This window comes from Pinus tabuliformis, chromosome 6 (assembly GCF_031772625.1).
Source record: "Pinus tabuliformis cultivar Carrire ecotype Pingquan chromosome 6, CPIR1, whole genome shotgun sequence".
Lineage (NCBI taxonomy): Eukaryota > Viridiplantae > Streptophyta > Pinopsida > Pinales > Pinaceae > Pinus > Pinus tabuliformis.
This window is the reverse complement of record NC_142292.1, coordinates 1,181,275,128-1,181,287,644: the sequence shown is the minus strand read 5'-3', so window position 1 is coordinate 1,181,287,644 and position 12,517 is coordinate 1,181,275,128. Positions and strand designations below refer to the sequence as shown.

The window sequence follows — 12,517 nt, the reverse complement described above, 5'->3', positions numbered from 1 at the left end:
GTCACTTGTATTTATAGGCTTCTAGGGGTGTCCAACAATGTCTGTTTGATGTTGTGGCCCACCTATCCAAGTGTGCATGAGAATGAAGCTGACCTGATCCAATATGCATGAGTGGGTGCAAAAAATAAAAAACCAACTTTTGCTTGTCCGAAATAGGTGATCTTTAGGTCGATTTTGGTCCTGTCCTAAAGAGGAACTCAATGCCATCATCATCTCCATCAAATGAGTAGTCTAAAGTGGAATTTGACCGCAGTTGCATATTTTTAAGACTCCCTCTCAATTAGGGAGAATCCCACTTGTAAAACTTGTCCATCGATCAATGTGTCATCTTGTCATCATGTGTACAAATATGCTCAACTCTATTTGCTGAAACATTCTCAAATCTAAAGTAGAAGAATCACGGGGAGCAAAAACTACCAACCTCTGTCCATTGGGCTACAAACTAGAATCTCTATCAGCGGGCTACTACTCGGAATATCTATCAGTGGGCTACTACCCAGGAATCTGTGTCGAGCTACTACTCAAAAATCCGTCATCGAGCTACTACCCAGAAATATCATGGGGGGAGCTACTACTTCGACCCCATATCGAGCAATAAGTGATATCAGGGAGCTACTACTCAGCCCATCCTATTGCCCACCGATCTTCCCAACAATGACCCTTAAGAGTCATGTGGTAGAACACCTGCATCATAATCCTAGCTTGGGCAAGATACCCGACTTACCAAGGGTAAGGATTTCACGCCCCCAAGACTCCTCACCCATTGGCAAGACGTAGAGGGATAATTCCAACAAGCCCAACTTGTGGGTATGATGCCAATTGGGGTATAATCTTCAAAGACCAAGATGGGGTGAGCTACTACTCCAACCCTATGGGTAACAGATAGGGGTGATACCCTATTGTCCAAGGTTCTGTCAATCCCAGGAGCCGTCCATCTCAATTCCTCACCCTGAGAGCTCAGAAAGGGGGGAAGAGTATGGCTCAGCATCCTCGATCGATGGTGCCCCTTATATGGAGGGGTCACATCCATCAGTCCAAGTTGTTCTTTGAAGACCAAGAACTTTCCTTTCGGAAAAGCCTTGGTGAGAATATCTACAATCGGCTCATCTGTCGATATGTGATGGAGTCGATCGACTTCTCTCTGTACCATATCACGAATGAAGTGGCATCGGATCTCTATGTGCTTGGACTTGTCATGGAGCATGGGATTCTATGTTAGACGGATCCCACTCTTGTTGTCGCAATATATCAATGTAGTGTCTAGGACCTACTCAAATAGCTCTCCAAAGAGCTTCCTCAACCAAACTGCTTCGCATCTGGCCATGCTAGCGGCAATATACTCTGCCTCGATGGTACTCAATGCTACGGACTTCTGCTTCCTGCTCATCCAAGATTTAATGGAAAATCCAAGACTAAAAAAACATCCTGACGTACTCTTCTTGTCGATAACATTTCCTGCCCAGTCAGCATCGGTGTATCCATGGAGTCAAACATCTTCGATAGAGTATCTTAGACCAAGTGTAATCGTCCCCTGCAAGTATCTCAAAATGTGTTTGGCAGCGGTCCAATATGCATGGAGAGGCTCGATCATGAATTGGCTCAATGTGTTCATTGCATAGCATCAGAGTCCCAATCAACTGTCTATACTCGGATGGATTCGCCAAATCGGGTCCTGCAACTTCTCCACATAACTTCTTGAAGTTCATTTCCATCGATGTGGGTAGGGACTTGCCTTGTATCATTCTAGATCTTTCCAACAACTTCACAACATATTTTCCTTGTGAAAGGAAAACCTCACCATGCCTTTGCCACACCTCAAGGCCTAGAAAATAGTGCATGACTCCAAAGTCCTTCATCTCGAATTCAGAGGATAGCTCCCTCTTACACTCAATCATCAGGAGCTCACTACCTGTCAAGAATAGACCGTCAACATATAAAACCAAAATTGGCAGCATACTTTGGACTACCTTGAAGTAGAGGTTGGGATCGACATTGCTTCTTGTGAATCCCAACTTCACTAAAAAACTGTCTATGCAGATGTACCATGCTCTTGGGGCTTGCTTCAAACCGTACAATGCCTTCTTCAATCTACAAACGTATGTTTTTTGATCCTCTACTTCAAATCCCTGAGTTTGCTCAAGGTATACTTCTTCTTGTAACATGTCATGGAGGAATGTGGTCTTTATGTCCATATGATGAAGGGTCCATCCTTGACTTGTGGCAAGGGAAACTATCGAATGAACGATTGTATATCGAGCCACTGTTGCAAATATATCATCATAATCTTCTCCCTCTTTCTGGGAGAATCCTTGAGCCATGCACCTTGCCTTGTATTTTCCAATGCTTCCATCAATTCCATGCTTGATCTTGAATGTCCACTTCGAAGTTACCATAGATTTCCCCTTCAGTCTTGGCACAACATCCCATACATCATTCTTCATATTAGATTCATAATCCTTGGCCATAGCATCTTTCCAAACTTGTTCTTTTACAACTTCTTGGAATGTGGAAGGTTCGGCTTGAATCATAGTGCTCATGGTTGCAACATAGCCCCGGTACCTACATGGCTTCTTCCTTTCTCTAAATGATCTTCGGACGAGCACATGACTATCAACATCTTGAAGAGTGGCACGGAGCCAAAGTGGTCTCTTCCTATTTGAGGATTAATAGGAGGAGAATCTAAGGGATCCATGGGCTCCATGGGATCATCAACAAATATCAGTCTCGGATTCGGGCATGGACGGGCCATCCAAGATATCCATATCACCATTCTTCTCGAGTGGAGGACGCGGAGGAAGGTCTCTTTCTTTTCCAAGAGCGACATCTTCATCGAATGTAACATCCCTGCTAATTTTGACCTTCCTTTGACCAGTAATATATATTCTAAATGCTTTAGAACTTTAGCAATACCCAACAAAGTACCTTATCTTCCTGTAGCTTCCAATTTGTTCCTTTTGTCCTTCGGCACATGGAAATATATGGGACATCCAAACATGTGAAGATGACTAATGTTGGGCTTCACACCTATAAATACTTCTTTAGGAGTTTTGTTTTCCAAAGTTTGATGAGGCACCCTGTTTTGAACATATACGACAACATGTGAAGCTTTAGCCCAAAGAAATTTAGGTAACTTTTGATCATGAAGCATCGCTCGAGTGGCTTCTATTATAGACCTATTCTGCCTTTCAACTAGACCATTTTGTTTGGGAGTATATGCCACAATTGTTTCCTTCTTGACACCTTCCTTTTTGCAAAAGTCAATGAATTCATTTGACATGTATTCTCCACCATTATCGAACCTGAATATTTTGATCTTCTTCCTTGTTTGATTTTCAACCAATGCTTTGAACTCCTTAAATGTTTCGAAGGCTTCATCCTTATGCTTCAAATAGTATATCCATGTCTTTCTTGAAAAGCCATCAATGAATGTGATGTAGTAGATATATCCACTAATAGAGTGCACGTGCATCGGTCCACATATGTCGCAAAATGAATGAGTTGGAGGATGTCAGTGGTCTTGTTTTCACTAGAGGGGAATGGTACCCTTGTCATTTTTCCACTAGCACATCCCGGACATACTCCATCATGTTGAGCTTGAACCTTTGGAATCCTTGATACCAAGTTCTCCAATTTCGAAAGAGCATCATAATGAAGATGAGCCAACCTTCGGTGCCATAATTCACTTAGATGATTTATAGTATGAACCAATGCCAATAGTGGCTTTCCAGTGACCTTGCAGAGTCCTTCATATCTTGTTCCCAAAGTGAATTGCATCTCTCATAAGTGATCCAATAGGCCAAGTAAGAACCTTTCCTTTGAGGAAAGAAACCCTCATCCCTTTGACTTCCAAAGCAGATATTGATACCAAATTCTTCTTTAACCCATGCACTTACATTACATCATGTAGTACAATAGATTCCTTAGAATTCAAATGAAATTCGACAGATCCAAAACCTTTAACAGGATGAGTGGAGTTGTCTCCAAGAATGATTTTCAAATTTGACTCCCTCTCTACCAAGTTAGAGAGAACTTCTTTGTAACCAGAGAAGTGATGAGTGGCCCCACTATTAACCAACCAACTATCCCACAAATCCAGAGGAGATGAACTAATAAGAGCGGAAATATGAATATATTCAGATTGATTTGCAACATTAATTTTGACTTCTTTTGTGGACGATGATCTTCTTCATGTTCAGCTGGAGCATATTTTCTTCTTCTATCATTTCTTCCATTGTGGTCATTCCTTCGGTCATCTCTTCGTCTTTAATCATTGAACCTGTTGTTGTTTCTTCTAGTATTATAACATGGTCCATTGTTCTTCTCGAGGCAATCTTGAGCATAGTGCCATTTCTTATGACAATTGTAGTATTCAATGTTCACATATTCCTTTCTTCCACAAGAATTTCGAGGAGGCTTTCTTGAATTTGATGGACCTTCTTTCCCTTTCTTCTTCTTCTTCTTGTCATGAGTGATGTATGCAGCTGTTTCTCCTTCTCCGTGCTTTTGAATCCTTCCTCTTCCTATCATCCTTGACTCTTCTTGAGTGAGCTTTCCAACAATTTCATCAAATGAAGGGATGACATGTTTGTTGCTTATACTAGTGATGAATGTTTCCCAAATAGGAGGGAGACCTCTTAGAGTCATGACCACCAGTTCCCTATCAGGCACAACTTCTCCAACTCTTAGCAATTGATCTCTAATACGAGAGATCCTCATTATCTAGGATTATATGGACTCTCCTTTGTTCATCTTGGTGTCTTTGAGTCGATCTTTCAAGGTAAGGATTTCATTGAAATTGTTGACCTCACACATGCCGACTACCTTATCATACATGTCTTTAGACCTTCTCAAGTTCCCAACATATGCAAGTAGATTATCTTGTAAACCATCAACTATAATTTGTTTTTCTTTCAACTGACCTTTCTTATGCTTGTTCTTGACAACAACAGATGCATTCTCCAGAGGTTCAAGAACCTTTCCTTCAATGTAGTCCAAAACATCATTGTTATCAGCTATGATCTCCAACCTAACTTTCCATGCAACAAAATTAGATGAGTCACCCAGCTTCTCATCACTCTTGAAGTAGGAAATCATCTTGACTTTGACTAGATTGGTTCTTTCAACTTTCCAAAGATGAGTGCTTCAAGGCTTGTCTCCTTTTGGGCTTGTCCTTCACCTTAGCTTTGATACCATGTTAATTTTTCAGATTGTTCTATGCTATATCAATTACTTTAGCCCAATTCCAAACTTCAATTAACAATATTTCAAATTACAATTAGTCTTTCCATTCATCAACAGTAATTGAATATAGAACAATATATGCAATGACAAAGAAGACAATCAACACATCAACAAGAGACACCAAATTTGGTCAAAGACCAGGGAAAAACCCCACTAGGGGGAAAACCCTTTCAAATTCTTCTTTTATTAGATTGTCATAAAATGTTCAGCAGAGAGTACAATGAGCCCAATACAATATGATCAACAATACAACCCAACAACTTCAAAAACCTGCTTACAGTGGCAAAATATATCAGAGACATCTTGATTCAGATTTCAGACACCTTCAAAAAACTTCAGATGATGGTCAATTGTAGTCAAACCCCTGGATGCTCCCTTCAAGTTGGCGTGCATGCGTCTGTAGCCTCCTGGATGTTGTCTTGACCATAGCATGCATGCGTCTAGGGACGAAATTTCCCATTTCTATGCCAGCGTCTGGAACATAAACCCTAATTTTGTGCGAGCTTTGGATCTGAGACTTTAGACCTCCGTACGACCTTTTCCTTCACCAATGTGTCAAACAAAATAAGATAGAAGAGAAGATGATGCTTGATGTGATGATGTCCAAATGAGGTTCTAGGCCACTTGTATTTATAGGCTTCTAGGGGTGTCCAACAATGGCCATTTGATGTTGAGGCTGACCTGTCCAAGTGTGCATGCGAGTGAACCGACCTGATCCAATATCCATGAGTGGGTGAACAAAATCAAGAACTAACTTTTGCTTGTCCGAACAAGGCGATTTTTAGGTCGATTTTGGTCCTCTCGAAAAGAGGAACTCAATGCCATCATCATCTCCATCAAATGAGTAGTCCAAAGTAGAATTTGACCGCAGTTGCATTTTTTTAACAGACACCAAAAGTTTCTGAATCAGTGTGGCTCTCTTGGAAATCCGCTCACAATAACTTGGCGCTCTTGCTGGAAGAATTTCGCTGCAAAACTCAGCCCAGGTGCTAATGAAAATCAGCCCTCTTCAGCTGGTACTCGGCCTCAAGAGTGATGCCCTTCAACCTCCCTACAAACAATTTAGCCCATGTGATGAATTAATGTGCAAACTCGGCCTTGGTGGACAAAAAGAGAATGTGGCCCTCTTGGAAGTGTTGGTACAACTCCACAAAATTGTGACCAACTCGGCCCACTTGTGAGATTTGCAATTCGGCCCTTGGGAAGAGATTTTGGCCCTCTTTGTTCTTGCCCAAGAGAATTTTGTCCCACTCAGAAAATTTGAACTCCTCCAATTAAAATTTGGCAATGAAAACTCTTGTAGAGGCTTAGCAAATGATGGCAAGTGAAAACCCAACTAGAGTGGCAAGTGCTTCCACTAAAATTGGGGGTCCAGCTATGGTAGCAATTGACTTCTATTGAAACTGGATGGAGAATTTTCCTTGAAACCCTCCAAAGGAACTCCCTTGAGCTCTTGAACAGCTGCAATATAAATGATCAATTTTGGTAACCTTCAAAATGAGCTCTCTTCCTCCTTTTATAATCTTCTTTGGTGGGTCCCTTTTTAATTTTTAATTTAGAATGAGTTGACCTGATTGCCACCCTTTTACAACGACATAAAAGACTGGAATTACCCTTTTGCCACCTTTTTAGTAGAATTGATAAGTCAAAATTGTCAAAACTGGCCAAAATAAAAAGGCTGATTAAAATGGTGGGACATTACAGAAGTTCCTCAGGCTCTGATACCATGTAGAAAATTTTACAAGTCTTCTGTAGCCCCAACTCAGTTTTAAGTTTTTGCATAAGGTTTAATGCCCAAACCCAACATGACATATAGCTGATATAAATGTTAAACTTGCATTCAACTTAAAACTTAAGACTACTCTACTCTTTTTTTTCCAGCTGATATGAAGGTAAAGACAAGCGCACAGATATATATATATATATTTTTTTTTTAACACAGTGATTTTGGTATACACAAGAAAATAGTCATCAAGCAACATTTTTTGTATGGTTGTAGGACCGTAGGAAAGTAGAGACCTTTAATAATCCTCTGTTTCTGTTTTTGAAAATAGTTTAGATGGAGTGACTGACATTTCAAATTTTCCCATTCAGGTTGAGTCAACTAGTGAGGTGCAAGCATTGTACCCATTGGATGCAGAGTTTACAAGGCCTTCGTGGGTATTTGGTAATAGTTCTTATGCTTTCATTGAGCACAAGGGACAGAATAACAACATTGCATGCACCTACAGGTATCCTCTTTCATCTGGAATTTTGATTCCCTTGAAGTTTCAGCTGATGTCTTGCACATGTACTATTTGTCCATTTAGAAATGTCATGAAAAATGTTACTTATTTCTAACTTACTATGCTATCATTATACTTGTAGTTTGCTAGGTATGATCTCTCTAATTTCTCTATTCCAAATTGCAGGCAAAAAGGGGTGTCCTATCTGGGATTTCTTGATCATGTTCTCGGTTCCTTCTCCTTAGTTGATCTTCCTTTTACAGATATTTACAACATTGTATAAATACTTTAGTCTTTCCTTTGCCCTATTTCTGACTGCAATTGTGATAGCTTTGACAGTGTAATCACTGTTGTCACTGAAAATTACCGCTAATAATGTTGTCAATAAAAGGAATGTTCTACTGTTAACTTCATGATAACCTAACCACGAAATTTATTTTAACATTTTGTTTTTATAAAGTAACTGATTATAATTTTGGGAAACTTGCAAGGTTAGACCTCCATTGGAAGTCATTTGTACCTAGAGGGAGCATCCCCTTGGCATCCTTTATCGATAGTGAAGGTGTTTATGTGTATCCATTTTCCTTGTCAGTTTACATGTATCACTTTATCATAGTTGTTAGATAATTTATAGCTGATAATTAACTTTTAAATTGTTGAACTTCTGTTTTGGTTACTGAGATTACATTCTACAGTATGAACATACCAAAAACTACATCTTCCATAATTATTACAGGTATCTTTACATAACATATGCAATTATAAGTAAATATCTTTTGAATGCAGGTTTCCTATGAAGAGAATCCGGTTGCAGTGAGGAGCATCTCTATAATTTGGTCGTCGTCTTCTTTGAACATTCCTAAGTATAGTGCATTTATAAGCTCACCAGAAATAATTGAATTTTCTACTGAAGTTCCTGGTCAGACGGCATTTGCTTATCTCTATCTACCTTCCAATTCCAATTACCAAGCTCCAGCAGGAGAAAAGCCACCATTACTTGTAAAAAGTCATGGTATGTGTATCTTTTTCCTAGTACAAGTTTCACTGGGCTGCTTATTGTGTGCGAGATTTCCTTTATGACTGCTATATGACTGTCAATGGACGTTAACAGCCTAGGTTTTTCTTCTTATTAGATTGTAAATTGTAAGTGAAACACTATCTCTTTAATATTTAGCATAAAATTGTTCAGAAGGTCTGTTTTCAGTTTTAGCTGAGCATCTGGGTATTGTAGTTGCCAAAATATTAGGAAGAACATATGGCTTAAATTAGCTTGAGTGTATGGAATTGATTATTGAAATGACCACTTAGGTCATCCATGTCTTATTTAGAGTGCTAGTTTTTGTCTGCAATAAAATTTGAGCAAAATAATAGCTACAAGACCTTACTTTTATATCAATGGCATAATGTTGTGTCTCACTGTAAATATTCCTACTGAGAAGACAAGCTATTATTACTGGGTAGAAACCACCATACAATTTTTCTTCAAATTTAATCCACTTCCTGAGGCTTAGAAGGATAGATCTCTATATTTTGTACGGATCACATTATCAACCTTTCAGAGTTGAATCAAATAAATGATTTGGACTCCCAGGCATTCTTTTCCTTACTGATGGGGTTTGCTGTTTAAAAGTTGAAAGAGACTGGAATAGTGATGGTGCGAGTGCCATAGGTTATCCAGCTACTCTGGGAATCTTGGGTGCCATGTTATCAATAGGTATCATTTGTTCTGAAAACACTGATGAATAGCATTATGGATCTTTGGTAAAGATAGGAGATGAGTTTCTTACAGATCCTCATGTCCTAAAGTATTTTAGTACATTTTCCCCATAATTAACAAGTATAACAAGTCAGAAAATAGTGTACTTCTATACTTCATGGATCATACTAGAGATACAACCGTATAAAATTGGGTGGTTACAGATCTTCATTGTCGTAATTTTTTTATACATTCTTCCTGTAATTCTAAGCACACAAGTCATAGAAAATGGTATACTGCTAATTTATAATCTAGGAACAATAAATTGCTATATGAAGTTAGTCTGAAACTATTTAATCATTGCATTAGAGATATACATATTAAGGACCAAGGTAGAGGAATGATGGTCATTTATCTTATGAATGACTTATATAATGTTGGAATAAAAGGAAAAATGTCCTTTTGAACACAAGGAAATTATTTTTGTTTTTATTTTCTGCATCATATTTGGGGTAGCCAGTCTTAAATGACAATAAGTTTCCCTTGCAATGGCATACAACACCAGCCTAGATCCATCTCAACTCCAGATCTACCGCCTAGAGGGATCAAATCTCTTTTGACTCTAAAAGAGGTTTTTATATCAAGAGATTTGATCCCTCTTGGTGCTTGGTAGATCCAGAGTGAAGATAGATTGTTAAAACTGGCAACTAGGGCCAAACTCCATGTGGATCACCTTATTTATGGCTTTTGATATTTTTCCTAGATTCCTCGCATCGAGAGGTGTAGGATTGATCTAAAGATTATCCGATTCCGATAAGTATTTATGGAGATATGAATTTATTTTGATTATGGACAAATTGTCAAGGTTGGCCAGCAAACTTATGTAGGCTCAGAAGCCCAACAATCATGTCTATTCAACCTCAACATTTGCATATAAATACAAAGAGCATTCTCCTCATTTGGACAATTCAATTAACTCATCTTCTCTCTCTCTCCCTACGCATAAAAGGAGCCTCTCTCTCTCTCTTATGTGTGGCTGAAAGGAAGACGTCCTAGGGCAAGGAAGACGTAGAAAGGACACTAGGACAGCAGGTCATCTCTTTGACCAGCGTTGACCTTCCAAAAAGCGAATTGGGTGTGGTTGCCTCTCTTAGGCAGGCCGCAGTTTTTGGCACGAAAATCGAGGTGATTTGACCTCTGGTTTGACCAGTGTTGACTACCCTAGTTTAGGGCTGCAAGTTGACTTCAGAAATCTGCAAATTGACTGAACTTTTGGGGCTGTTCAAGCGCTGTTTCTTCACGCTGTTCGATGACAAGTTGATCGGAAATTGACCAAGTATTTTAGAGGTCAATTTCAGCTAGTTTGACCAGGTTTGACATTGCTGATCTAGGGTTTGCTGCTGCTGATATAAAATTACAGAATTAAGATTTTGTACTATTTCTCTCTGCTGAACTATTGAAGATAAAAGAAGATTTGATCAAAGGGTTTCCCTGCATTGGGGTTTGTCCTTGGCTAGCTGCGACATCTTGTGTCTCTTGTATTGGCTTGTTTTCTGTTGATCATTTAATGTTCTATCTACACTTTAATTAATGTATATGTGATTGCTAATCTGTGGCTAATAAGAAGAAAAATAAGTAAACTGCTCTAAGCATAGAACATACCATAATTTAACATGGTATCGGAGATGAGGTGAAGACAAAGCCCAAGCAAGAGCAAGAGCAAGAGCAAGAGAAATCATTGAAGAGAAGGTTGGCAAGGCTATTATAAAGAAATCATGGTGTCCTCAACACACTTCCCTGCTGAAGACAAACTTCGTGAGAAGTCTGACTATCACGGATGGAAGATGTCTCTCGATCTAACATTAAAAGAGCAGGAAGTGTTGGACCATGTGAGAGGCGGGATTGTTGAGCCTCCATCAAATGCATCCGCTGCAGCTAGGAACAAATGGACCAAGGGATTAGTCAAAGCAAGGAAGATCATTTGGGACTCTATCGACAAACGCTTGGTGGCCTATGTTTCTGAGCTGAACACCTCCAAGGAAATCTATGATAGACTGGTGAGTTTTTTTAAAGTTAATGATGCAAATCAAGTCTTGTTTCTTAGAAATAAGATGAAGGAAATTAAGAAGGGCAAAGATGAGAGTATGCAAGCATATTTCTTAAGGATCACCGAGATCAAGAACGATCTCCTATCTATTGGGGAAGTAATTCCGGACAGGGAAATGACACTCACAACTCTTGGAGGACTGCCATCTGAATGATATATATTCAGAACTACTCTTCTCAACAATAATGTAATTCCTGGATTTGAGGAATTAATGGCCAAATGCATTCAAGAAGAAATGAGGATGGAAGAGCAAGAAATGCCCATACTTAAAGGTCATCCCTCTGCCTTTTCTTCTCATACTAAAAGAAGAAACAATTCCGGGGCTAAATTCAAAGGAAAGGCTGGACCAAAGGGTGGAAGAAAAGGACGATGTTACAATTGCAATAAAACGGGTCATTATGCTAGGGAGTGCCCTGATAAAAGGGATTCACACCGGGACGATGATCAAAATCCCTCTCAAGGCAATCAAAGGAATGGCAGAGGTAAAAGAAGTGCTGGAAATCAAAGAAGAGGACAACCATTCAAGAAGGCAAGAAATTTCAGGTATGAATCTAACACTGTTAACAATAAGCAAGATGAATATTGTCTACCAGCAGCTCTATATACTATTGCTCCCTTGGACTCGCTGGGAAATTGGCTTATTGATAGTGGTGCCTCAAGGCACTTCACTCGTTACAAAGAAACTCTCTATAATCTGATAGAGAAGGAAACCAACCTGGAAATTGTTCTTGGAGATAATTCAAAATATCCCATGAAAAGCATAGGAAATGTCACTCTTCAATTGAATCAGGGTAATACCATCCACTTACAAGATGTATTATATGTACCTGATCTCAAAAAGAACCCGGTGTCCATTTTGGCAATGGAAGACAAAGGCTACAAGGTGGCGTTCAGCGATGGCAAGGTACGTGTATGGAAAAAGAACTTTAAAGATTCTTTTACTCTTGGGTTTCGAGTTGATTCATTATATCAAGTCGGTGGAAGTCCGCTGGGTGTCATGTCTTGTGACACATCTCTTCAGTCCGAACTATGGCATCAAAGGTTTGCTCACCTTCATTATAAAGCTCTACCTGATTTAAGAAAAATGGTGACTGGGATGCCTGAGTTCAGATTAGAGCAAGAAGGTGTATGCCCAGGATGTGCCAAAGGGAAGCTCAAAAGGGGAACATTCCCCTCAAGCCAAAGCAAGACCTCCGATATATTGCAGTTGGTTCACTCAAACATATTCGGTATGATGCCTGTGAACTC

At 39.4% G+C, this 12,517-nt stretch overlaps 1 protein-coding gene across 2 annotated transcripts in view; it reads left to right on the top strand.

Annotated features, from left to right (window-relative positions):
• Nucleotides 1-12,517, top strand: part of LOC149262979 (peptidase uncH-like) — a 485,862-nt gene that overhangs the window by 189,112 nt on the left and 284,233 nt on the right. For both annotated transcript variants that reach the window (XM_089425556.1, XM_089425550.1), the window contains exons 8-11: nucleotides 7,336-7,472; nucleotides 7,653-7,743; nucleotides 7,963-8,028; nucleotides 8,253-8,478. In XM_089425556.1, the coding sequence (XP_089281682.1) occupies nucleotides 7,336-7,472; nucleotides 7,653-7,743; nucleotides 7,963-8,028; nucleotides 8,253-8,478 (520 nt within the window). The remainder of the gene's footprint in view (nucleotides 1-7,335; nucleotides 7,473-7,652; nucleotides 7,744-7,962; nucleotides 8,029-8,252; nucleotides 8,479-12,517) is intronic.